The following is a 23,765-nucleotide window of genomic DNA, read 5'->3' as shown; positions in this document are numbered from 1 at the left end:
AAGCAAGAGCCCAGGCTGCTTGATTTCAAGGTTTGGCAATTTGGTGGAAAAATGGAAAGCGAAATTGAGAGAGTAGTTGGAACTACTGTCGAGGACATGCATGCAGGGTATTCGTATGATATCTCCCGGGCGCTTGAAAACTACACTGGGAAGCATACAGGCCGAAGAAAAGACACATAAGGGAACGAATAAATGAGATTTCTGATACTGGGAAACCAGCTACCTGCAAAATTTCAATCGAAGGCATTGAGGCTATAGTACAGAAGCAAAAGCCTAAAGGACAATCTTGTCGCTTGTTTCAGGCATTCCAAGTAACATGTTCCCAATCAAGAAATCAGTTCCCAATTTCCGATCGTTCATCGTACCCGGTCCATTATGATGACAGGCGAATGACGAGCTCATCAGGCGAAGATCGGTATCATGAGCAATTTGCCCGTGGGCCATCCGTCAAAAATGGAGATGACTAGGCGCAATCTAGGCATTACCTTGAATCAAATGTACCACATATTAAAAGCAAGTCTGTCCACTGAGGGCATTGCAAGCAATCTAGGCGCCTCGCTTGGTTTTGGTCCTGGGGGTGGTGGGTTATTCAACTTGATACCAGGGCCTGACCGTGGACCCGAGCTTGCCGGGACATTTTCGTGTGATCTTGCACGGTTTGAGGCAATATGAGCGTAGTACACCGCGGGAACTACGGTAGTGTGTTAGCCTCGGGAACTTTAAAGAATAAAGAGCATACCTACACAAAGACACAGAAGTCGTCGACCGCATATACTGATAACAATGCTCATAAACCATATTTTGGAGCTTATTTGGCGAGCTTCCAATCTCGTCAATAAGGACTTGATAATGTACGGGTCGGGAGGTTCCTTGAAGAGCGATATGAGACCACAAGAAGAAATCGTAGCCGTGGGGGTTTGTAACATCTCGTTCAACAAGAGTGCCCGGGAGTGAATTCGCATTCTTATCCGCGGCGTTACGGTCGTGGGGGTCCGGGAAAGCTCGGATATGGTGCCTCTTCGAGCAAATAACAACGGTGAGCTTGCCCTCCCATTCTTTACCCATGGCGATTTCCTTGAAAATATCCTTGATATGTCGAATCTCGCGCTGGAGGATGTGCTGCTGCTGTCCCTCAGATACACCGTCACGGAAGTAATAAAGGTTCTCGGGATTTCGACCATTTCCAATGTTCATCACCCACTCACGGATGAGAGGGCTCAAAATTTCTTTAATGTTTAGGGGGCTAATAATTTCACGGCGCTCACCGTTAGTTTCGCATCCAGCAGTGTAGCGACCACCGAAAGTGTCCATGCACACTGTAAAGGACGCCATGCTTGGCGCATAACTTCCTGGGGACGAGTGGGAAACATCTGCACCAATTATCATTGTGAATGGTGGCAGAGATGTATTGTAGCGCGAATGAGATCGGGCAGTGGTCCCGCCGAGTTTCGCGTTTATTTTCATTAAAACATTCGAAATGTATTGACCGCTGCCTTTGACAACTTGTCGTCCCTGTAAAACCTGAGAAGGGACTCCAAAGCGGCAGTCGCACGACTTTTTGATTCGCAAATAATGGAAGCTATGGCGATCTTGGACAATTAATATCAGAAGTTGAGGGCGCTGATTGTAATTATTTCCAACCGCGTTATACAAGTCATAGACGGCCTTGGCAGGGTCCTGTGGGAGTTCCATGATGAATGGTCGCTTGGTTTCCACAATACCGCCATGACCTTGATACGTCCGAACGAGGTTATCACAGAACGCCTCGATTTGAGGTCCATTGATAGGATGACGTCCTTTGAAGTACCCAACGCCCCATGATTTTAAGGGTCTGGCGTTTGGCAAATAAAATTTCTTCCCCCGCAGATCCCAACGACCATTTGTCCCAGGGTTGCATTTCTGATTCCCTCCAAAGAGAATCTCAGGGTTTGGAAGAAGACGAGCTTTGGTTCTCATCATGGAATCAGCAACTTTAAGGCCGTATTCTTTGAGAATAGGATCCTCGGAATGCCGCAGATTTATCTTGCAGCGCTCAATGGCCTGGCGCCTTTCGTTTGGTTTGGATGCCGCGAATTTTATCATTTCAGAGGTCTGAAATTCATTGAGCTTGAATGGATATTTTTGCGCCCGATAGACTGCAAGGAGTTCCATGGGATAAACAACGCTCCCTTTGGTCATTCGGACCACAGGAAGTTGCCAGTAGTCGAGAATAATACTGTATTTCTCCTTGAAGTAATCGTAAATATTCATTGTACGAGACTTACCAGTGGCACGATCTTTGACGTCGAATGTATACTGCTTCGCATTCACAAGGAGAAATTCCTTGATGGTCCATTCCTTCCCAACGCACGGGCATCCACGATAATTGGCCTGGACTCTGAGTTTGTGCAATCTATTGAGTAACTGGAATTCTTTTGAAGGCTGATGACCTCCATATGGATCTTCAACTGGCTTCGAATAATGCATCAACTGTTGGACGTCGCGCAGGTCCATAAGTCCAATTGCCAGACCAATCAAAGAATACAAGGACCAGAAACATGAATTGGAAACGTCGACATTTACCGCCAATCTGCCGGGCTAGAGAAAAGTGTTAGGAGATAAAATTCGTAGTTAACGATCATGATGGATCTTACGTGAACCGCACGAATGGCTTGGTAAATTCCCTTGTATGCAAAAACACCACACCCGAGGTCATGCTTTGGGTTATCCTCTGAGAAGAAAGACCTTTTGATTGGAATAAAGGTTCTACTTGGGGTTTCTCGCAGAAGGTGATCGAGGAAATCTTGAAAGATATTAGAGTCGATATTTGATATAGAATATGTTGGACAACCACTTACTGAAAGCTTCTTGAGCATCCTCTTTCAACGGCATAGTGCCGCGCACATATTCATCAAGAACTGCCAAATTGATCTTCTTGGTGGGTCGGACAACAAGGCGGAAAACATTTTTCCCATTTGAACCAGATCTTCCCGCTTCGGCGTCGAGGTCGATGAGCACATTCACATCTTGATTCAACTTGTTTGTGGACCTGACAATCACCATCAGTACCTGCCAGTAGGGCCGAAGTAGATTTTGCTCACCATGCCAACTTATTGCCGTCAAAAATCCAGAATTTACCAAGTTTATCTTTTCTGGTTTTGGCATTCCACACCTTGTCTACAACAGCACGTTTTTCGGCGCCGTTTCCAATCAAAACCTAACGAGAGTGTAAGTATACCACATATAAATTGTATTGGGGCGGGGAACATACATCATATTGATATACTGTTTTATTCGGGAATTGAATGATTGGGTACGAATTGACCGAAACGGTAATCTCCTTGCCGGTGGTATTAAACCCCGGGCGTTTGACAAGAGTGATATTTTCGAAATACTTGTCAGGGTCAGTTTCATAGAAAGTCCAGTTGCGCACATTGAATTGGTCATAAACATCATAGGTTGGCTCGGCTTTTTTCTTGCCCTTGTCTTTGGCGGCCATGTTGTTGGACATTATGCAAAATGGAAAGTGATGAAAAAACTAGAGAAATGAAGGAAGATGGAGAATTGGTAGATCAGAGGGATATATCGAGGGGCAAATTCCTAGAAAACGAAACAACGTAGTAGTAGAGGCGAAGCTGGGAATCGAAAGATGCAAGAGCAGAGCACAACCGAACCTGGAGGCAGAGATCGGGGCAGGAGGCAGCCTGATGCTTATGTGGGAGGAAAGAGTAGGAAAGGAAGAAAGAGAAGGCGGGAGAGAAAGGGCCTTTTATGCTTGAGAAATGGAGATCATGTGGGCATGCAATTAGTAGCTTAAGAGGCATAAGTGAATGAAAGGTGAAATGAATTAGTAGTGGAGAAGGTGGTTATGTGAGGAATTACCCATCCAAGATGTGCTAAATTAGCTGCAAATGGGATGTTCAGGCGAAAGTGAAGCAAAAGTGAATGGGGTCAAAAAAAGGTAGAGGTAGAATGAAATAAGTATTCACTGCTAGAGGTGGTAAGGCAAAATGGGCCACTGTTAAAAAGTAAAAGTAGCAGAGAAGGGTATAACCATGGATATGCCCAGTGACGAGGAAAAGGGTGAGATTTATTTGAAAAAGGTCACAGTTTATCGGAGGGTAAGCTAGGATGCTCAGGTACCCCGATATAAAACTAAAGCTTACGTACCGAAGAACTAAATTTAAGTGAAAATTCTATATCATGGCACATATCAGTGTCGCGAGCTGGGTCAAGCATCTGATTCGAGGCATTGGTTTGCGGACTAAGTGGTCCTGGGCCTGTCTCACGACCAAGAGCTGGCGATTTTATGGGGGAGAAATTCATAGGGGTATTAGCCGGAGCGGACATGACTCCGGCGTTCACTGGCTGACGCCCTTGATTCGAAGGTCCATCGTATTGTTCGACTGTAGTGTTCTGAAGCTTTGCCGCAGAGTTGGTCGGGCCACCGTGTCGGCGGCGGCGTTTGGACGCGCCAGTCATTTGCTTTGAGGGGTGCCTGAGAGGATAACATGGGTCCGTCAGTGTTTACCTTTCGAAAGTCATTTCTAATATCGGAGACTTTCAAAGCCGACAGAGTCATAGAACTGAATGTGTCTGAAGAATGATTCTTAAAACAGAGGATCTATATGCAAATCCCATAGCATTGATGTGTTGCCGTACGCAATGTGTTCGAGGCACGCTTCAGCAAATGCCGTGGCACAAAACAGAGCAACGGTTTATCCCAAAATTTCTTTATGGGCAAACAATGGCATGCGAAAGGAGTATGCTGCAATTTTCATCCAGAGAAAGGGAAAGGGCGAGAGACGCGGAAAAGCAGCCCTGTCTAAATGCAGAGCATATGTTTGGGGAGATATATATGGCACTGCAACTACGCATTCTGCGCGTATGGTGCAGAGAAGGCAACGATAAACACTGAACGAGACATGTCGGGGATTGAGCTAGGGTAATGACTGGATACTGGCAAAGAGCAGACAGCCTTTGAAAGCTTCGCAAGACAGAGCATGAAACGGGCTCTGGAGCGGGGCGGCGGAAACAAGGAAAGCCCACTGACCTTTCAGACTCAAGGAGTCAACGAGGACCGCGTCAACAGGCCTTCGCACAAACAGAATTCCGAACAAAAGGCACTCGAAGAGCAAACTCGAACTAGCATGCACAGCGAAGGGATAAAAGAGAGATGGGATGGAGATGTAAGAGAAAAGGAAGAAGAGAGGATGGAGGATGAGGGTGGATGAAGAGAGAGGAAGAGGGAAGAGGGGAGGGTGGTCTGCTGTTGTTGTTGTTGCTGAGGCAAAGACCACACATGTGACAAGCACTGTCCCAACTAGGAAACTGTCAACATTCGCTCTGGACAGCCGCCCAGCAACCCTCTTAACGGCAACAACGTCCCTGGAAGTGTTGCCGAGCCACAGTTCCTGGAACGCATACAGGAGCGCTACGAAGAACACGAAAGCTTCCTCCCTTCACTGACCAGGATGCACCCACAAATATCGCGCGTGAAGGTCCATCACGGCTGTGCTGCTTCGATAACAGAAGGTAACTATGGAGTACATGTTCACTGCATACATGGCCTCCCTAGTGAGGCTGCACGGGCTGTACACTTGAACCAGATGGTGTGCTTTGAAGCACTCAGCGCACATGCCAGCTTCAGCATCATATTATTCAAGATGAAAGCTTGAGCTCAACGAACAGCCCCAGGAAGAATGGGAATAGTATGTATGCAACTTCATACATACATGCTGTACATGACATTATGTGAGAAAGCAATGTATCCCAAACATTGCGGGCTTTTCCTCGTCTTGTTGAGTAAGAAAGGTGCTGGCTGATTCAAGAAGTTGTGGTGCTGTGCTGGATGATGTTTGTATTCTGTAGAGATTCATGCTGCTTTTATAATTGCCGGTGTCAACCCATTTCAGCCTTTAAAACAGCGACACTTTCTGCAGCAAGTGATGATCCACATCAACTTTTTGCATAATCTTCGAGCTCAGATGAATGTAAAAAGCACACATAAGGCCTAATCTGAACTTTGTCATTCAAGTATTTTTCCTATTGTACAAATGTCCATCACAGTGACAACACAGCACCCATCATACAATTTCCCAACCAAGAGCAACGGCGAGAAGAGGGGTAATAAACAACAATGATCAACGCCTAACTGATGCAGAAAACCATAAAACAAATCTCAAGGACAAGCAGCTTCGTAGGCAGATTGAGAAATAAACTGCAGGGATGGCCAGAGTGGATGCAAAGGCTTAAGTTCCACCAAGGCAGAGGGAAGGATCAAACTAGGAACACGGAAAGATTCAGTTTCCAGAGTAAAAGAACATATTCATCCAGCGTATCTTAGAAGTCATCTAGGATCTTAATAGCCATTGCAAAAAATCGAAACATCAACAAGGACATTAAGCCCCAAGGTATGGAGAGAAAGCCAGTACCAGAGGAAGGGGTTTTTTCAGTATCCTTCTGCTCCGCAATTCTAAGCAAGCATGAAGGAAACTCGAGCTTTTGGTTCAACTACCTACCACCGTATTGAGGACGTCCAGCACCCGTCGGATTGTGAATAGGTGGTCGTAACTGTGAAACTGAAGATGGGATATCAACCTGCCTAAGCAAATTTACCATATTCTCCGGTATAAACCTCACTGAATCATAGGTCGACGCCGGAGGGATAATACTGAGCAGGTAGACGATGTCCCTTGGAAGCGGTTGTGCTTGTGCTGGCGCTCGTGCCTGGCCGACGTTGTTTGCGCCGCTACCGTTGGCTTGGTGTCCTCGTTTCTGATCCAACCGTCTACCCGCGGCACCTTTCAATGGCGACTCTGCTCTCATGAACTTTCGAGGTCGGAAGTCGTCATCGAGGTCGTCCACTGGGAACGCACGTTTGGGAGACAGGTATACGGGGCCTGCAGGTGACTCCTGACGAGAATGGAATTCCTCGAGCGGAACGTCCTGTTTTAGTCTCGTTTGTGTGGGGGAGATGATGAACTGAGCGGAAGTAGGGTCAAATAACGGTCCCGAATAACGATGAGAAAACTGTTGCAAAGTAGGGTCTTCAGGGAATAGCTCTCTCATTCTCTTCTCCAAACTGATAATTTGTGTGAGATCACCGTAACGGGATTCATATTCATGGAGAAATGCAAAAATGGGTTTTGCTTTGGCAACGTTTTCAGGGTTTGACGCTAGTCTGCGGACTGTGGTCTCGAAGACCGCTCTTGCATCTAGACGGATTAGTATCTTACTGCTGAAATTCTAAAGAAAAAGAGTGGTAAAACATACTGGTAACGTCATTTATATCGATGAGGTGCTTTAGATATTCCAGCGCGAAATTCTCGTCCTCGGGGAAGAGTTTTGCTCCTCGCTCAAAAATCTTTGTTGCCGCCGGGTCTTTGTAGCAGTGATATTCTATGAGTGCACTGGCGATATACACATCACTTGTGATTCGCCCACGTTTGCGTGCATCGGCAAAGATCTGTCGAGACCCAGCAATTTCACCCGGCTTGCCTTTGCCCTGGATACGACGCATGGCCCGCATGAGTGCAATCCAGGCATATGATATCGTTTTCGAGAGCAGCCGGATATGTTCGCCATGGGTCTTCTTCGCCGTTTCGATTTCAGCAGCTTTTGCAGCAGTCTTTGCCTTCGATTCATGACTTTCGTCTTCTTCTTCTTCTTCATCGTTGTCTCGACCAGTGGGCTGCATGCCTTCTTCTGCAAATTTTTCTTCGATCTGTGCAATATCCTGTGCCTCCTTCACTTTCGCTTTCGTGATTAGGTCATAGAGGGCATCAAGGAGCTTGTCGTATGGCTCCCTAACCAGTGTGCCGCGTTTTGAACGATCTTGTTCGGAAGCAGTTGTAATTTCAAGCTGATCACCACGCTTGAATGCAAGCAGGCAGCTCTCAGGATTTGCTTCAATTCCTTGCTTTAGCATATCGGTTCCCTCGGCATCCATACCGTTTTGGAAGCAAAAGTCTGCTGCCTCAAACCACAAGTCAGGCATGAACCTTAGCGCCATAAGCGCCTGTTTGTAAACATATAGTACACGGGATTTATATGCTCCGGCGTCTTCTTCCTTAAGTACCAGCGGGTCGTCTTTCTCCCATTTAATCCAGCGTTTCCAGATTCCAACCTGTTTCATATACTCTGCATGACCGGCAAATCCAGGAGCAGGGGGCAACTTGGCCAGCGAGGCTCGGACCAAATCCCGAGTAATATTTTGCAATTCAGTATACGAGCTTCGTGCTGTCATGTACGACGGGGATCTCTCTTGCAAAAATTTACGACCCTAAATATTCAGTGCCAAACCAATAAGCATTGCCCAAACAAAAGAGGTTTTCGCAAACGAAGATTATACCGTTAATTTGTTGAGACCCATCTCAAATTGATCATACTCTTTCCAAAGGGTATTGACTGCTTGCATTGGGACACATATGGCTCGCTGATATGATTTTCTGAGTAAATCCATCTTTTGTTGATCCTGCCAGCCAGACCCACCGATGTTTCCGGGTCCGGACCTGATAAATTGAATGTAATCCACCCAAACTGGCCCTGAATCCTTATCAATTCCAATATTTTGCAACGCAAAATCGTAAGCTGAGGAAATAATACGCCGTGCTTGACCAGTCGTATCCGTTGTGAGATTATTACGCCGTCGAACATAGTCGAGATAAACGGACCACAGCTGGACACTGGGAATATTTAAAAGACTTTTGTTGAAAATCTGTTCCAAACGGTAAAGTTCATTATGTTCGGACTCCATACTAGCATATGCTACCCATTGCTCGGCCTGCAGATCGATGGTTAGATCATAGTGAATCACAAATAGGTAAAGCGAGCTACTTACTGCCCATGGAAACACTTTGAAAAACCTCTCATAGACTTGACGTGCGCTGTCGAGTTTGTTCCGACTGCGATGTTCGCTGATTAGCTCTAACCATGCTTCTGTATCGCCACGGGGATCGGCTTGGATTCTATCCTCCAAAATTCCGACTCGGTCATGCGGCAAACGGCCTTTTGACACCGGTGTTGGAATGGGAGTGGCAGCGATAGAGCTGTTGGTTGATTGAGCAATAGACGGAACCGCCAGAGCTGCCTCGTCAGGCTTAGAAGCGGTATCACTCTGAACTGGAGCACCAGTCGGAATAGCAGTAGAAGACAAGTTATTGGAAACATCATGAGGAGTGGTTTTTTCTGAGACAGTCTGTTGCTGCGATACATGAAATGGAGAAACAATTTCATTAGAATTCTGAGAAAAAGAACGCTGTTGTATATCTGCAGGAGTTGATGTCGTATCCTGAACATGATCTAATGCTCCTGGTGGTTCATATTCAGCATCACCTCCGTCTCCATCACCAACTTCCTCTTCTTGAACATCCCCAGCTGTCGCTTGACTGTTCGCATCCACAGCAAGACCGGAAGGGTATGCCGAAGCTGAGGTTCTGGATTCGGATCTGGAAGGCGATTTTGAAGGGAATGCGCCACCTGGATCTTGAACCTGAGAGAAATCATGGGAGACATCCCCGCGCTGCACAGAATCGGGAGCAGAATACTCAGAAACACGAGAATAACTTGGCATGGTAGTTTGGGGATTGGCTAAGCCTGTAGAAAACTCGTCTTCCACTGTCTTTGAAGGGTCATATTCATCTGTGTCTGAACCGTTTGCCCCCTGATCGTCACCAGTTTCATAGTTTTCCATATTCAATGCTTGAGATCGAAAAAAGGCACGCTCAGCTTCGTCTTCAGCCATGTTGAAAGGAATCGAGGGCCAATGCCCAAAGATCTTTGCCTGAAGGAAAAAAAATGAACCTGTATTAGTAGGGTCGTCTACCAGCTGCAGCTTGTAGTTAGAGGACTCACAGAGAGAATTAGGACCAGTGGATTGAGGGAAAATGCTGATAAAAATTTATTTAGAGATGAAGAAACAGGGAAAAGGAAGAGCAGATACCCGAAGGAAGAGTCTTTCAAGGGAGGGTCGTGTTGTTCGTCTGGCTGATGCTCGGCCTCAGTTGCTTGCGCCTCTGGTTGACTGAGCCATGGAAAATCCGGTGGGTCACGTGAAGAGAGAAAAAAATCGCGCTAAGAACCAACGCGGGTTCTTTCACCTTGGTCCCACGCGTTCCCATTTAATTCATTTTCACGTTTCGTCTCAGCAATCGATATATACTTGTGTCAACTCTACTCCGTACAGATAGGTGAGATTCAAATTCCATCATTATCTTTGAAAAGATTTGATTGCTGCTTGACCCAACGAGTCTTCATTTTTTACCTATGTCTGTGGTTTCTCTCCTCGGCGTGCGGGTTCTGAATAACCCTGCAGCGTTTACTGCTCCCTATGAGTTTGAAATCACGTTTGAATGCCTTGAACAGCTTCAAAAAGGTAAGCTACTTATTTGCCACGTTATTAAATTGCTACAAAGTTTAGAGCACTGAAGATTTTCAATTAGACTTGGAATGGAAGCTCACTTACGTCGGCTCCGCAACGTCGTAAGCTCGACCCCTCGTTGCTGGTAGTCCTTTCCGAAGTCTCAATGACTAACGCCCAAAAGGTCCGAATATGATCAAGAACTTGACTCTCTATTGGTCGGGCCCATTCCTGTCGGCGTCAACAAGTTCATATTTGAAGCCGATCCCCCAGATCTTAAACGGATTCCCACGTCAGAAATACTGGGGGTTACAGTGATATTGCTGACGTGCAGTTATGACGGGCGAGAATTCGTCCGCGTTGGGTATTATGTGAACAACGAATATGATAGTGAAGAACTTAATAAGGAGCCCCCTACCAAACCCATCATCGAGAGAGTGAGACGCAATGTATTGGCAGAAAAGCCTAGAGTTACGCGTTTCCACATCAAGTGGTACGTAATTCTACACGACCTGCCTACACAGGATTGTAGTGAGGCAAGACGCTTACCTCTGAATAGGGACACCGACTCTGACCCAACTGAGTTCCCCCCCGTACAGCCGGATGCGGATGTTTTAGAAGATGACGGAGAGACGTATGGAGCTGAGGAGCTTGAACTCGAAGCCGCTCTCAAACGAGAGCTCGAAGAGCTAGATAGTCAAGATGCCGACAAAATGGACGTTGGCGAAGGTCGCGACGATGTCGATGACAATGAATCAGACGCTGGCAGCGAAGACTTGGAAGGCGAAACCAGTGGCAGTGATGACGAAGAGGAAGAAGAAGGCTTCGAAGGAGAAGACGAAGACGTTGAAATGGGCGATGACAGTAATCCTACGCCTGATCAACATCAGCACCCTAATCCTGAAGTTATGGTCCATTGAATAGCGTGGCTTGACCACCAACTTATGACCATTTCCACCCGCATCCTTTTACATGAATTTCTTTTTGGTTTTACGCAGCGAGAAATGATTCATACACTTATGTCCCCTGATATTAACATACCCTTGCGCGCATATTTCCCTATGCAAACCTGATATATACCTACACAATTGCCACATTGATTTACCGGTTGATTTATGAAATACATACATAGTCAGTTAGGACACACAGCAGTCTCTTCGCGGATGCATCCGTGTGAACATCAGAAATCGAGGCATACAATCATTAACTACGTACGGTAATCATAGGATATCATTTACAACCCATAGCCCCCATTGTTTGGTTAAAAATATTCAAACAGCGGAATCCCATGGAACTCGCAACTCAAACCTAACAAGCTTAGGTCTAAAATCCAAACTTCGAGCCGATAACTATAATCAAATATTAGCGATGTTGATATTACAATCTGACAGTTACTCCATCCTATACTCACCACCCAAGACAGCTTTCTTCTTTTGATTTCTGATAAATTTGTTTACGTCATCCGCGAACCCGCTACTGTTTTCCTCCAGCCGATCCATGTTGTCTCCCATGATGCCAAGCCTCTCGGTTCTTTCCTGCATCTGCCGCTGCATATATGCCCAATATCCCTCTTGGGACTCTTGCCCTGTCGAGGAGGTCGGGCGGGGGCGGTTCTGGTGACTGGCAGCTTGTCGCTCTTGTTCTTCAAGGCGCATCTGCTCCAGCATCCGTTTCGATGGAGGTCGGTCAGGGCCGCCAACTAGAAAATTATTGTTTAAAAACCATTTCCATAGCGCGATATCGAAACACTAGTACATACTTAAAAGATCCATATCGCTAGTGGACACATACTGGGTGCCAGATATCCACTGAAGGTTGGAGATAGTCGGTCGAGGTGGGACTATCAGTTCGGGATTAAACAGAATGTCCGCACAACGATCCCTATAGATATTAGCTTGTCTCACAACCAGGGAGAGGAGAGAGGTAAACATACACATGTAACCCAGCACCCCATACGAAGACCATAGCTACCTCAGAGGGTCCAACCCAACCAAGCACATCACCCGAGGACGTAATACATGCGTCGCCAAACTTGCTCACATCCAAAATCTTATCAATAGGGGCAGAAGCGATTTCTTTCAAACCAGGGATCGAGTAGGCTCTAGCCTTCCCATCACCAAATAATCCCACCAAACTATAAGCGTCTCCCCTTCTTACAACCGTCGCGGAATCGCACATGAAGTCATCCCAGCTCTTATGAGCCCCCTTTGAGCTAGAAGGCTTAAACATGCGACAACCCGAGGGACTCACGGCAACAACGATACCATTGACCTTATAGCCACTTCGTAAATTTGACACAGCTTGTTGCGTAGCTAAGGCGTGCTGGCCATTTTCAGCGTTGATGGGGCATATAGTTAATACCCGATCATCCAGCGAAGTAGAACCGACAAACGACACGGAGTAACCATCTGAAGACGGCAATATTTTGAAAGTGGCTAACCGGCCCCTACTGGTACCAACGAAGCAAGTGATGCTCGAGTAATCTACCGATGTCAGTTCCTGGAAAATCTAATGAAGCAAAACAAATGCGACATGAAGATAACTGCCGCAGATCTAGGGAGCCTTACCATCCCCTTCTAGGCTAAGAACACCAAATTCGATACACGTCGCCCATTCAGCTGCTGTCTCAATAGATCCGTGGCTTTTCATTAGACTTGTTCTTCGATGCTGCTTCCCAAAGTCGGCAGGGCTGGCCGTGTGAATTATCTTAGGGCCCCGTAAATCAACGAAAACAATGCTTCCTGACTGGTATCCGGCGCATACAAAGCCCACATCGCTGTGTTTTAACGCTGTGACGGGTCCTTGGCGCTGATCGAGGAGAATTATGGGAAGGAATCCCTCCTTTAAGCCAGGGTCGGTTCTGTGGGATATATTTGTGACAAGTCCGGGGCCTTCATTATGTCCCAGGGGTAAATCATTTCCGACATTCTGGTTGCGGTTCCATCTGAACACAACTAGTTCGCCTGACTTTAATCCAGCGGAAAATTCTCCCGCTGCTCCTGCTAACGACATTTGTGTCACCTCAATGTTTTGATAGCGTCCCACCGCACGGGCAAGATCAATCTGAATGATAGTAGGATTCTCGATTTCATCATCATGGCCTGTATCCCACATGCGAATAAGGCCATCCGCATGAGCCATCTGGGCAATATCACGGCTCTCAAACCGCTTCATATGACGCTTCGCTTCGGCGCCTCCATTAAGGAACTTAGGGCCCAGCGAACGTTTTTCTCTCCAGCCCAACCACCTAGTCCGGTCAACGGAAGAGAGAGCCATTTTGGTAACAAACGGATGAACAAATGAAAGCGATAAATGAAGCATATTTGTGGGTGTAATAGGATGGCCACTTGGAAAGCTCAAAGTAACCAGTTCGCCTGACGACAAGAGAGCCAAGACTGCAATTGGGTCTTGCGAGCCGGAAAAATGCGGCGAGGACCGAGGAATTAAGCAGAAATTAACAACTTCTGCATTAGGGGGAGTTGGCAATCTTGTCTCACGCTTTGGAGATGCGAAATGATTAGAAAGAAGCTGCCACGATGATGTCTGGTAATTTGGAGTGGGCCCAAGGTCAAAGAAGGCCAATCCTTTGGTTTGCTGAGTGGTTGGAGAGCCTCCCGCGATAAGCAAGCCAGTATCGTCGGGGTTCTCTTTGCAACACCACGCCACATGCAAGATTGGCTCCTTCAAAGCAAATGTCTCCGGAGTGGAACCTGGTGTTCTTGATGCAGACCCAGGCTTGTCTACATCTATATCAGTAAGAGTCCTGGCCATCACGATCCTACCATCCTTCGGATCCCAAAATACTAGACTAGAGTCATCATGTGCAGTAAGGATAAATGTGCCTGTAGGGTGCCAGATAGCCTTCGTTATTCTGGGTCTTCGAATATCTCTCAGGGAGGAAGGGTCAGAACTCCCTCCAGGAGCACCAGGAGGAAGCTCAAACTGGAAGTATTTCACAGGCTTGTTTTGCTTGACGGAGAATATCACAGCTCCATCGGCATATCCAATCAAAAGAGTCCCAATATCTCGCGGATGGAATGCCAGAGATACGATCGGAAGCACTCGGGCTCGCGGGTTGCGCTCCTTCCAAAAGTTTGGGAGCTTAAAAGGTGCTGGTGCCCATCGATCCAAGTCATACGCGACAACCTCACCTACAACATACGTGAGTGTCTATCCAATAGAGTATGGGGGATTAGTTCAAAGTACCGTTTTGCAGCCCAATGAATGCGTAATCTAGGCATGGATCTGTCAAGAGGGCTGTGACCAGTCCTGGGGGTGCGTAAGAAGCCACCAATTTTTTCTCCACGAGAGAAAACACGCAGACTTCATTTTTCGAGTCTACACTGACCAGCTTATCGGCAGAAAACTGAAGGATGGTAGAGAAAGCTTTGCGGGGAAGTGGGAAAACCACAGAAACTCTCTGTTGTCCAAAGATGTAGATTTCTCCACTCCCATATTGTGTTTCGCTTGTTCCAACAGCAAGAAGAGACTGTACTGGATCATATGCCAGAGCGCTGATACGGGAGTTTATTCCGTAGCGGGCGACCTAATTTGATAGCAAACGTGTTAAACCCCCGGCGCCGGTAAAAGGAAGCAAGCTTGGGATACCTACTTCATCCAGCATAAAGAGCTCTGGAAATAGTCCCGCAGACAAATCATTTTGGATACCAGCCTGCTTGCCTCTTAAGAAGTGGGCCATGTTTCATGAATTCGAAACAGCCAAATGAACCGGATGCATGTGCTCTTTGGACATTGACGACGAGATGATTGGAAGCTGATCCAACTCCACAGCACGCGATCGTTATCGGCTAAGGTCACGTGAAGATAAAGACAGCCTTCCAGAAAACACTTCGGCCAACCGAGAAATACGCTGGTACCTAAATTAGTTACCTAGTTGGGTAGTATGGAGTAGGTGCAACCGCTTCACACATCTACGGAGTACATACGGGAAATTCTGTTGGATGTGATAGTCCTTTGGGACAACAAAGTCGACAACGGTGTATTGGTAGATTTTTTTTTCTTTCAGAGCAAGGATTGCTTTGAGTTGCTTATTGATGAGTCCCTGGCTTATATCGAGCTTCTTTGAGGATGAAAACATATTTGATTGCTTGTTTTAACGCAGTATACTCGAAAAGGGTTGAATCAAACCAGGTTCATCTAGTATTTCGGGCACTTGGCCCAATACCGAGCGATCTGCTTGCGTTGAAGCAGCGCTGCGTCTACCTATTCCGATGTGAAAGTATCGTCTTATTCTGCTAACAGTCACGCGATCTGCTTTTACAAAGCTCACCCATTCCCCGGGAGCCGTAAGGTCAACCATCCTCACGCGGCCCCTGGAAAGGCGTGAAAGCGTCTCGAGGAAAAACATAAAACTGTATTCCCTCTGTCCAAGTGGAGGGCCGTGACCTGGGACCCGCAGGAAAGACTATCCGCAGATGATTTACTCTCAGATTCTTGGCTACAAATACAACCAAGTTGATGATTGCTTAGAGCCCAGTGGGCAGTCAGTAGTCTCGGAAATATGCTCTTTGGCTGATTTAATAAACACTCCTGAAGAAATCCCTTGAATGTTCCGTCATTGACAAGGCCTCGGAGTTTACCATGTCAAGAAGACATGATACTGGTAACAACCTTTCTGCTCCATCTTTTATCTTAGTTCTGTTTTGCTTTACTCTGTACTCTCCTTTCCATAACCTATCTACTTTAACGGACATATATCCTTTGCCTCGGTTCTCCATATCAAGTCCTTCAAGTATCCTCATGGGTTTATGATCAAAGAAGGTGAGCAATTTTCATTCAAATAAGGCCTTCTAATATACCGGGACCAAGAAGTATTGTTTAGCTTGGATATCTTGGGTAGGCTGGAGAGTAATGATAACCTATCTATGAAATTCGCTGCAGGAACGCCACTCTATATATGCTTTTCTAGAATACACATGGCTTTATGTCAAGGTCACCAAATAACCGCCCTTAATTAAAACTTGAGTAGAGGTCCAAACCGCCCGAAACAAGAAAAAAAAAAAAAAAAAAAAAAAAAAAAAAGGAAGTGGGTACCAGGACAGAGTCAGGGGTACTCCAGAGTTGATAAAGTTGCAAGATGGGCTGTCAATACCCGCCGAGCCGCCAGCTCTTCATCTTCTTCACGGTTTCGATAGTATTGTCTCGCGACCTTAAGGATATTGCGATAACAGGAGTACCTGTTCTATATGAGCTGTTGGACCTCTTCAGGTACGGTGATTGATTTACTTACAGTAATAATCGAATTGGAGCAGACTTCGTCTCTATCAAATCGGATCCAAAGCCGTCAAGAAATTCCGGAGAAGGAGAGTCAAATACGTCGGCCATCAATGGGTCGCCCCACAGTGCGCTGTCAAAGTCCACAACACCGGCCAGCTGCTTTGTTTCCGGGTCGAGAATGATATGGGACGGCTTTCCGATATCCAACACCACTAATTGTGGCACCGTGACATCGTCAAGGGCTTTGGACAGTCGACCTGCATGCTGCCGGATTTCGGGGTAAGGTAGAGATATAAACACATTCTCCGCATCCCACATGAGAGAGTCGAGTAAAGATAAAAACGCTTGTCTCCAGGTCCGGGTCCCAATTCCTAAGGCGACGCTGTGCACGAGTCCAAATTGAGAAGAAGTATGCCGTCCAATGGATTTAACAACAGCTCCTAGTTGCCGATCGAGGCACTTTCGCTCATCCGATGTCAAAGGAGAGTCAATCTTAGATAGCGGCTTTCCTTTAACTGAGCGTCTTAGAAGGTATCCTGTTCGCGGAGGGAAACCGGAAAGATCGGTTTTCAGGGGCTGCGGAATACCCTCTACCCTGCTCTGCCACAATAGAGAGAGAACCTCTGCTTCGGTTTCGAGGAGGAATCGTTCGTGGCGGAGGATTGATGGAGATGACAAGGGGCGGGTCTTCAGGACAAGTTCAAGGCCGTTTGATATTTGAAGAAAATGGATGGGATATGTAGAGCCTTCTGTCATTCTTATGCTTTCGATTTGTGCTCCAGGGAATAGTGACTTGACAAGGCGCTGGAAGGCCGAAAAATCGGGACCTGGGTCCACGGAGCCTTTGCAGAGGGTGGAAGACATGGTGAAGCTGGAAAATGTGAAAGGATAGGCGGCTGTCATGTCTTGGGAGAATAGGTTTAATAAATGCCGGTGGAAATAAAAGCTGCGGGTCGTATAATGACCCTCGCTACCCAGGAGACGATCCATGACGGTGGAAACGACGGCAAGTCGTGAAGCTCGAACAGTTACTTACAAGGAAAGATGTGGCAGTAGATAACTCAAAACAAGCTATCTTCTCTCTTTTAAAATATACTCGATACTCTCGCAAGTATATATATTTGCATATACTTTAACAAGATCAAATGAACCGCCTGGTGCAGCTAAGCAGCCGCAGGCTGCAGAGTCTCAGCAACAAATTATCGAACATCGGTAATGAATACTGGATTCAGCAAGAAGCGGACAGCAATATGGTCCGCAGCGGAACACACATACCGCATTGTTGGCTGTATTGGAAAGGTCCTCCGTCCTCTCATCATTAAAGGAAGACGAGCAGTGGTGGATGGTACACGGAAGGCTCAAGGACAAAAGCGAGAAAAAGACAGGGAGCCTATTAGATCACTCCGGTGACAAGTCGCAGTGCTCGAGAGCCACGGACCAGAAGCGAGAAATGACGACAGCTAGCGGCATGGCGGATACAATGTGGATATGCTTGCAAATTACGTTGCGGGAAGGCCGCGCTCTCGCAAACTCGCCAGAATTTGCTAAGTTGAGAAAGGTATGGTTTTCGCTTGTCGCCAACCTGAAACCGAGAAACGTGAATTTTCTCGAAATCTTCCGGAAATGCACCAATGAGCGTCCGCCTTTGACGAGGTTTTCTTATGAGAAGGTCCATCGCGATGCGACCTTCACACCAGCCCTAGGTACCCTTCCATACTACATAACAGCGGCGTCCGCCATCCCAGCTCCCGTCCTGGCACGTGTCTCGACGTTGAGGGCGTTTGGACGGAATCATTTGCACGGCTGGATGATCAACGTCCGCAGATTTCCTCTACAAGCTGAGGAAAAAGGTTGATTCGTTTGTTATTTGAAATACGCCGACAGGGTTTGCGCTCGGGAATCTTGGCTACGTGGTTTGAAAATGCAGCAGAAACCGCCTCTATCCATTAAAGGAGACGGCCCGTGTGTCTCTATGTCTGAGGACAATGCCACCGAATATATATCCTTGGGCCATCATGCCGTGTTCCCTAGGAAGATACGCTAGAGCGGTGTCCCTTCTGCGGACTTATGTACGGAGTACTCTCGACCATTGCGGCATTGCTCCCTGCTGGCGAAGCACAGCGCCACTTTACAACCTCCCTCCAACTGGAATACAAGGTGCACGTTGGGCCTCAACCAAGCCATGCCACGGCACTCTATGTACGGAGTAGACTCTACAGAATAACTATGTCTCGCTGCTGAACACGAACGGGAGATCACTCCACTTTCATATTATCTGAACCTTTCGGAGAAGCTGTTGGTTCTGGTTGGGGGCGAGGCGTCGCGCTGTAAATCTCAGCTAGATTGTATCGTTTCAACTTTTCGTAATCTCCCCCGACAACACTCATGCCGCATATATTCTGGCGCCATGGTCAACAAGCCTGGTCAGCTGAGAATGGCCAGGGCGCCTTCCGCTCCCCGGAGGTTGCATACCTGAATAATATCTACCAAGATCAACGCATCATAATTTTTTAAGTCAACTGCATGGCCTTGGCCCACGGCACGGGCAACAAGCCGAATCACGGTGTCTCTCGGCCATTCATGGTTATTGCGCACGGTTGGCCGGATTGCATACTAGATCCAGAATCTTCAGACACAGGCCCAAGCAGGTGGACGCTTTATATTGGGGGTTATGGAGGGGGCGCTACCTTCTTCGGGGAGCTGTCTGAGTGAAAATGTGGCTCCAATACCTCGCGTGCGAGCTCCTCAATACCGCCACCAAGAATTTTTCGAGTGGCTGTGATTGGCGTAAGTCGTTTGACATATCTGCTTCGCTTCTTTCCCGGGTGCGCATGGGCGTCCATGCATATTCGATGGACAAGCTCCACAGGGTCTATAGATTTATCCACCTTGATGAACAGCACTACTCGAATATGTCAGATAAGTGTACGCAAATGTGCACCACAGCAGCGAGTCTAGGCGTGGAGAAGCAGAATGGATCAGCACGCACGGCACGGGACGTCCAGTTTCACAGCCTGAAAAGGTGCAGGCGACTTCTTTGGCTTCATGCATTCGACTTCCTTCTTAATCTGTGCTTCGATATCATCTGCATCTCCTCGAGTCGGGGAATCTTGCTCTTCCGACTCGTTTTGAGAAGGATCTGGTATTTCCTGCACTGCATGTTTAGGCCCATTATTATGGGATTTGTATGGACCTAACGTACTTGAGACAGTAAATCCAATATCTCAGCGGTACATTTGCCTTCTCTACCCCTATCGCAAGTCACAAATATCCCGGAGTCACCGCTCTCAAGCGTCGGCTTTGCACTTGATTTTGAGCCAGTTGTCCGCCACAGCTTCTTGCGCTACAGATATCTTAGAAATAAGTCTGTCTAGATCCATGAAAGACAACACAGAGTACCCTGTCGGCTTTCTAAAAAAGGATAGTCTCAGCCATTATGGATTATAACTTACCTTTTGCTTTCTATCTGAATGCTCATGTGTTCTGCCCGTCGCCGCTCGCTTCTTGCCTGTCTCATCACCCATGGCTCTGGCCGGGTCAAAGGTCTCAGCCCTCAGTTGTGTATACTGAACTTATCAATTATCATCGACAGTCGTATGATTCCTTATCTGCAAAGTGTCAATTATTCATTCCACCTCACCTACGCGCTAATTTAATATTTGTGCTTTGGCTTTGCTTGCTGGAGCTTCAGAAATTCTGCCGTCCAATCACACGAGCAGGAGCATGGACGCTAACCCTGTTTGACGTAGCAGCCATTCTCGAACTTCGCCGACGCTGGGCTTGACATCATCCATGCGATTGTGCCAGGTTTCGAGAGAGACATCGCCGCTGAAAGAAAGCCTGGACAACGTACAGCAGAATGCCAGCCCGGAGGTACCGGCGTGGGGGGACTACTTTATCAACTACAGCATGTGCCAGCAACGGTGTGCAGCTGCAATCGATCCGCGATTCTTCGAGCATTGAACAAGAAGTCCTATCGAGTAGCTCATCATGACCGACCTTGCTACCAAAGAGCTCAAAAATCCCGTTGATGTTGCCGAGTATCTATTTACAAGGCTTCATCAGCTTGGAATCCGGTCAATTCATGGTGTCCCAGGTGAAACGCTCGTGCTCAATTGAACTCTTGGATCAAATTCTAATGATATCTAGGCGACTATAACCTTGTGGCTTTGGATTACATTCCAAAATGCGGTCTCCGTTGGGTAGGAAACTGCAATGAATTGAATGCCGGTATGATATTAGCCTGCCATACCTCATGCTAAGCCTAGCTGATCCGCATGGATGAAGGCTACGCTGCCGACGGATACGCCCGTATCAACGGAATCTCAGCGCTGATGACAACGTTCGGAGTCGGAGAGCTCTCGGCCCTTAATGCTGTTGCTGGTGCCTTCTCCGAATTTGTCCCAATTGTCCACATCATCGGCCAGCCCAGCACGATTTCCCAAAAGGACGGCATGCTTCTTCACCATACTCTGGGAAATGGGGATTATAATGCTTTTGCCAACATGAGTGCAAACATTTCATGTGCGGTAGCAAAACTAAATGATCCCCACCAGGCAGCTACCTACATTGACAGTGCATTGCGCGAATGCTGGATTCGCAGCCGCCCTGTTTACATCGCTCTGCCAACGGATCTTGTTCAGAAGAAGGTGGATGGAGAACGCCTAAAAACTCCAATTGATTTAAGCCCACCCGCAAACGAAGAAGAAAAGGAAGAATATGTGGTAGATGTGGTTCTAAAGTACCTTCATGCTGCAAAGAACCCAGTAATTCTTGTGGATGCATGTGCCATTCGTCATCGTGTCCTAGATGAGGTCCATGATTTCGTCGAGAAATCCGGACTGCCTACATTTGTTGCACCAATGGGGAAGGGTGCTGTTGACGAAACTCTTCCCAATTACGGTGGCGTGTACGCCGGCGATGGATCCAACGCAGGTGTCAAGGACCGGGTCGAATCTTCGGATTTGATTCTTAGTATTGGCGCTATCAAATCCGATTTTAACACGACCGGGTTCACATATCGCATTGGACGTATGAACACGATTGACTTCCACAGTAATTATGTCGCCGTGCGTTATTCGGAGTATCCGGGAGTAGGAATGAAGGGCGTCCTTCGCAAGGTGGTGCAACGTATGGGCAAAGTGAACGTTGCTCCTGGCCCCAAAGTCATAAACGAACCTCATGAAGACCCCAGCGCGTCGAACCCTGCCATTACCCATGAGTGGTTCTGGCCAATAGTCGGGAAATGGCTGCAGGAGAACGACATCGTCATTACCGAAACTGGCACCGCCAATTTCGGTATCTGGGAGACCAGGTTCCCGAAGGGTGTTACTGCCGTAAGCCAGGTCCTCTGGGGCAGTATCGGATATTCACTTGGTGCTTGCCAGGGCGCTGCCCTTGCAACACAGGAAGGTTTAAAGCGGCGCACCATCCTATTTATCGGTGATGGAAGCTTTCAAATGACTGGTCAGGAATTGAGCACCATGATCAGGAGAAAGCTAACACCTATAATGTAAGCCCATCAAAACCGATTCCTGTGGGAAAGTCTAACCTCTGGATAGATTTGTAATATGCAATGAAGGTTATACGATTGAACGATATATCCACGGTTGGGAAAGTTCATACAACGATATCCAAGAGTGGAAGTTCAAGGACTTAGTGCCCGCCTTTGGAGCTAAACCCGAGAATTACAGGACATACCAGATTCGAACGAAGCAAGAACTGCTCGACCTATTCGCGAACAAAGAGTTCGCTGCCGCTGAAGTGTTGCAGGTATATTTCCGGCCCAACGATGTTAAGATATCGAGCATGTTGATCCTGACTATAATCTAGCTTGTTGAATTGTATATGCCCCTAGAGGATGCACCTGCTGCATTGAGGCTGACGGCAGAGGCGTCTGCGAGGAGGAACGCAGAGTAAAAAGAGCAGTTTTTTTTACAAATTTCGGCGTCGAGACGAATATTGTCAACGGGAAAATCTCCTAATTGTTCTTTAGGCACAAGGAAATTGCAGTCCGTCGATGGACGTGCCTGATACATAGCTGAAACAAGTACCGTACATCGAAGTTGAGGCATAGTTCCTAACAAGCGAAACACCTTTCTCTCTCTCTACTCCTTGCTTTCTTAGTTGATCAAGTAACTTATGCATCCTGTAATATAACCCAGGCATTGGACTTGAAAGAACAGAAGAAGCCAGCTCGCCGAAGTGAAGATTTGGCATCCACATGCAGACTGGCGTGCAGTAGTATAATTCTCAAGCGAACATAGAGTCGTCGAAGCATTTGCAGTCTGATCTTGATGGTTTTGTCCGCTTAGGGCCACGAGGGATGGGCTGGACCTCAGGGGCGGAGATTGTCGGGATCCGGAGTAAGTGATGTTCCGTAAACACCCCACAGCTGTGGCGCTGAAGGATTGCGTGCTGCACGTGATGTGGCGGGATCCAGAGCCGGCGAAGATCGCGCTAAGCCAAAAGCGGAAGGTCGAGAGGCGGGATGATCGGCGGGCCAATCAGCGTCCAGAGGAGCTTTCCGGCGGGATCTGCATACCTATCACGTGACAAGCTCTCTGGGCGTCTGGGTGATCCTGCGCTGGCATTGGCCGTTAGCTCAAGCGCACCGAGGACCGGAGGAGGCTGGACGCTTGCGACATGCCATAACTTTGCACAAGAAGACCGGATCACCGAGTCACTCACTTCAACTTCGGGGAAGAGACTGCCAGCCTAGCACCAGAGACACACAAGCTGAGAGAGGTGTTGGCAACCGAGCTTGGAAGAAGTTGCGTACGGGGTAACCTGCCTACTCCCCAGTGCTCCGCGGTGTGGCCGTCCCACCACTTGGCTGGGACCATCAGAACAACACTCTTGGTTCGAATTAATTGTTTCGATAGAGTAGCTTGATCGGATTGCCGCTAACCTCTCCTTTATCACAGAGCCTGCTCAGTAGATTCACCTGAATCTATTTGCCCTACCCTGGAACCCGGAACAGGCCGTCTCCCAACCTGCTGGAATCGAACCACCAGGGGAATCACTCAGCTCCCTTCCCCCCCAGTATGTGAATACCGCTTCATTACCTTCTTTCCTGGCCGAGAAACTGTGCGAAACTGTATGCGTTCTCAGCACAGTGACATTCGTTAAAATCATTTTGGGACACCGACCACGTCGCGAGCCGAAGAGCAATATGCTTCTAGCTACT

The 23,765-nt window shown here is 47.5% G+C and overlaps 8 protein-coding genes across 8 annotated transcripts; 3 read left to right on the top strand and 5 right to left on the bottom strand.

Annotated features, from left to right (window-relative positions):
- Nucleotides 1-491: 491 nt before the first annotated feature.
- D8B26_003290 (uncharacterized protein) lies at nt 492-4,461 on the bottom strand (the record flags this gene model as incomplete). Its single annotated transcript, XM_003068446.2, has 7 exons — nt 492-691; nt 744-2,577; nt 2,634-2,782; nt 2,838-3,028; nt 3,081-3,196; nt 3,251-3,517; nt 4,150-4,461. 7 exons carry the CDS (start codon nt 4,459-4,461, stop codon nt 492-494), a joined length of 3,069 nt encoding a protein of 1,022 aa, XP_003068492.2.
- A 2,031-nt stretch (nt 4,462-6,492) lies between these two features.
- RNA14 (mRNA 3'-end-processing protein rna14) lies at nt 6,493-9,967 on the bottom strand (the record flags this gene model as incomplete). The annotated part of the gene is made up of 5 exons (XM_003068447.2): nt 9,835-9,967; nt 8,822-9,763; nt 8,333-8,764; nt 7,255-8,263; nt 6,493-7,196 (listed from the first exon to the last, which is right to left on the bottom strand). Exons 2-5 carry the CDS (start codon nt 9,722-9,724, stop codon nt 6,493-6,495), a joined length of 3,048 nt encoding a protein of 1,015 aa, XP_003068493.2. The 5' UTR covers nt 9,725-9,763; nt 9,835-9,967.
- A 205-nt stretch (nt 9,968-10,172) lies between these two features.
- Nucleotides 10,173-11,689, top strand: ASF1 (Histone chaperone asf1). The gene is made up of 4 exons (XM_003068448.2): nt 10,173-10,354; nt 10,422-10,461; nt 10,524-10,832; nt 10,899-11,689. Exons 1-4 carry the CDS (start codon nt 10,246-10,248, stop codon nt 11,257-11,259), a joined length of 819 nt encoding a protein of 272 aa, XP_003068494.1. The 5' UTR covers nt 10,173-10,245; the 3' UTR covers nt 11,260-11,689.
- D8B26_003287 (uncharacterized protein) lies at nt 11,663-15,071 on the bottom strand (the record flags this gene model as incomplete). Its single annotated transcript, XM_003068449.2, has 7 exons — nt 14,952-15,071; nt 14,546-14,885; nt 12,907-14,490; nt 12,273-12,822; nt 12,099-12,220; nt 11,751-12,038; nt 11,663-11,688 (listed from the first exon to the last, which is right to left on the bottom strand). The coding sequence occupies exons 1-7, from the start codon at nt 15,036-15,038 to the stop codon at nt 11,663-11,665; spliced, it is 2,997 nt and encodes a 998-aa protein (XP_003068495.2). The 5' UTR covers nt 15,039-15,071.
- A 1,128-nt stretch (nt 15,072-16,199) lies between these two features.
- Nucleotides 16,200-17,538, bottom strand: D8B26_003286 (uncharacterized protein). The gene is made up of 2 exons (XM_066124096.1): nt 16,590-17,538; nt 16,200-16,536 (listed from the first exon to the last, which is right to left on the bottom strand). Exons 1-2 carry the CDS (start codon nt 17,477-17,479, stop codon nt 16,404-16,406), a joined length of 1,023 nt encoding a protein of 340 aa, XP_065980172.1. The 5' UTR covers nt 17,480-17,538; the 3' UTR covers nt 16,200-16,403.
- Nucleotides 17,539-17,721: 183 nt separating this feature from the next.
- D8B26_003285 (uncharacterized protein) lies at nt 17,722-18,431 on the top strand (the record flags this gene model as incomplete). Its single annotated transcript, XM_066124095.1, has 2 exons — nt 17,722-17,829; nt 17,901-18,431. The coding sequence occupies 2 exons, from the start codon at nt 17,722-17,724 to the stop codon at nt 18,429-18,431; spliced, it is 639 nt and encodes a 212-aa protein (XP_065980171.1).
- A 26-nt stretch (nt 18,432-18,457) lies between these two features.
- D8B26_003284 (uncharacterized protein) lies at nt 18,458-20,166 on the bottom strand. Its single transcript, XM_066124094.1, has 6 exons — nt 20,029-20,166; nt 19,779-19,919; nt 19,566-19,725; nt 19,264-19,478; nt 19,049-19,189; nt 18,458-18,975 (listed from the first exon to the last, which is right to left on the bottom strand). Exons 1-6 carry the CDS (start codon nt 20,098-20,100, stop codon nt 18,832-18,834), a joined length of 873 nt encoding a protein of 290 aa, XP_065980170.1. The 5' UTR covers nt 20,101-20,166; the 3' UTR covers nt 18,458-18,831.
- A 212-nt stretch (nt 20,167-20,378) lies between these two features.
- Nucleotides 20,379-22,724, top strand: PDC1 (Pyruvate decarboxylase 1). Its single transcript, XM_003068452.2, has 5 exons — nt 20,379-20,672; nt 20,726-20,806; nt 20,864-22,088; nt 22,138-22,348; nt 22,409-22,724. The coding sequence occupies exons 1-5, from the start codon at nt 20,567-20,569 to the stop codon at nt 22,493-22,495; spliced, it is 1,710 nt and encodes a 569-aa protein (XP_003068498.2). The 5' UTR covers nt 20,379-20,566; the 3' UTR covers nt 22,496-22,724.
- Nucleotides 22,725-23,765: the final 1,041 nt, after the last annotated feature.

Source organism: Coccidioides posadasii, chromosome 2 (genome assembly GCF_018416015.2).
Source record: "Coccidioides posadasii str. Silveira chromosome 2, complete sequence".
NCBI lineage: Eukaryota > Fungi > Ascomycota > Eurotiomycetes > Onygenales > Onygenaceae > Coccidioides > Coccidioides posadasii.
The sequence above is the reverse complement of the archived record's forward strand: the minus strand, read 5'-3'. Positions and strand labels throughout refer to the sequence as shown.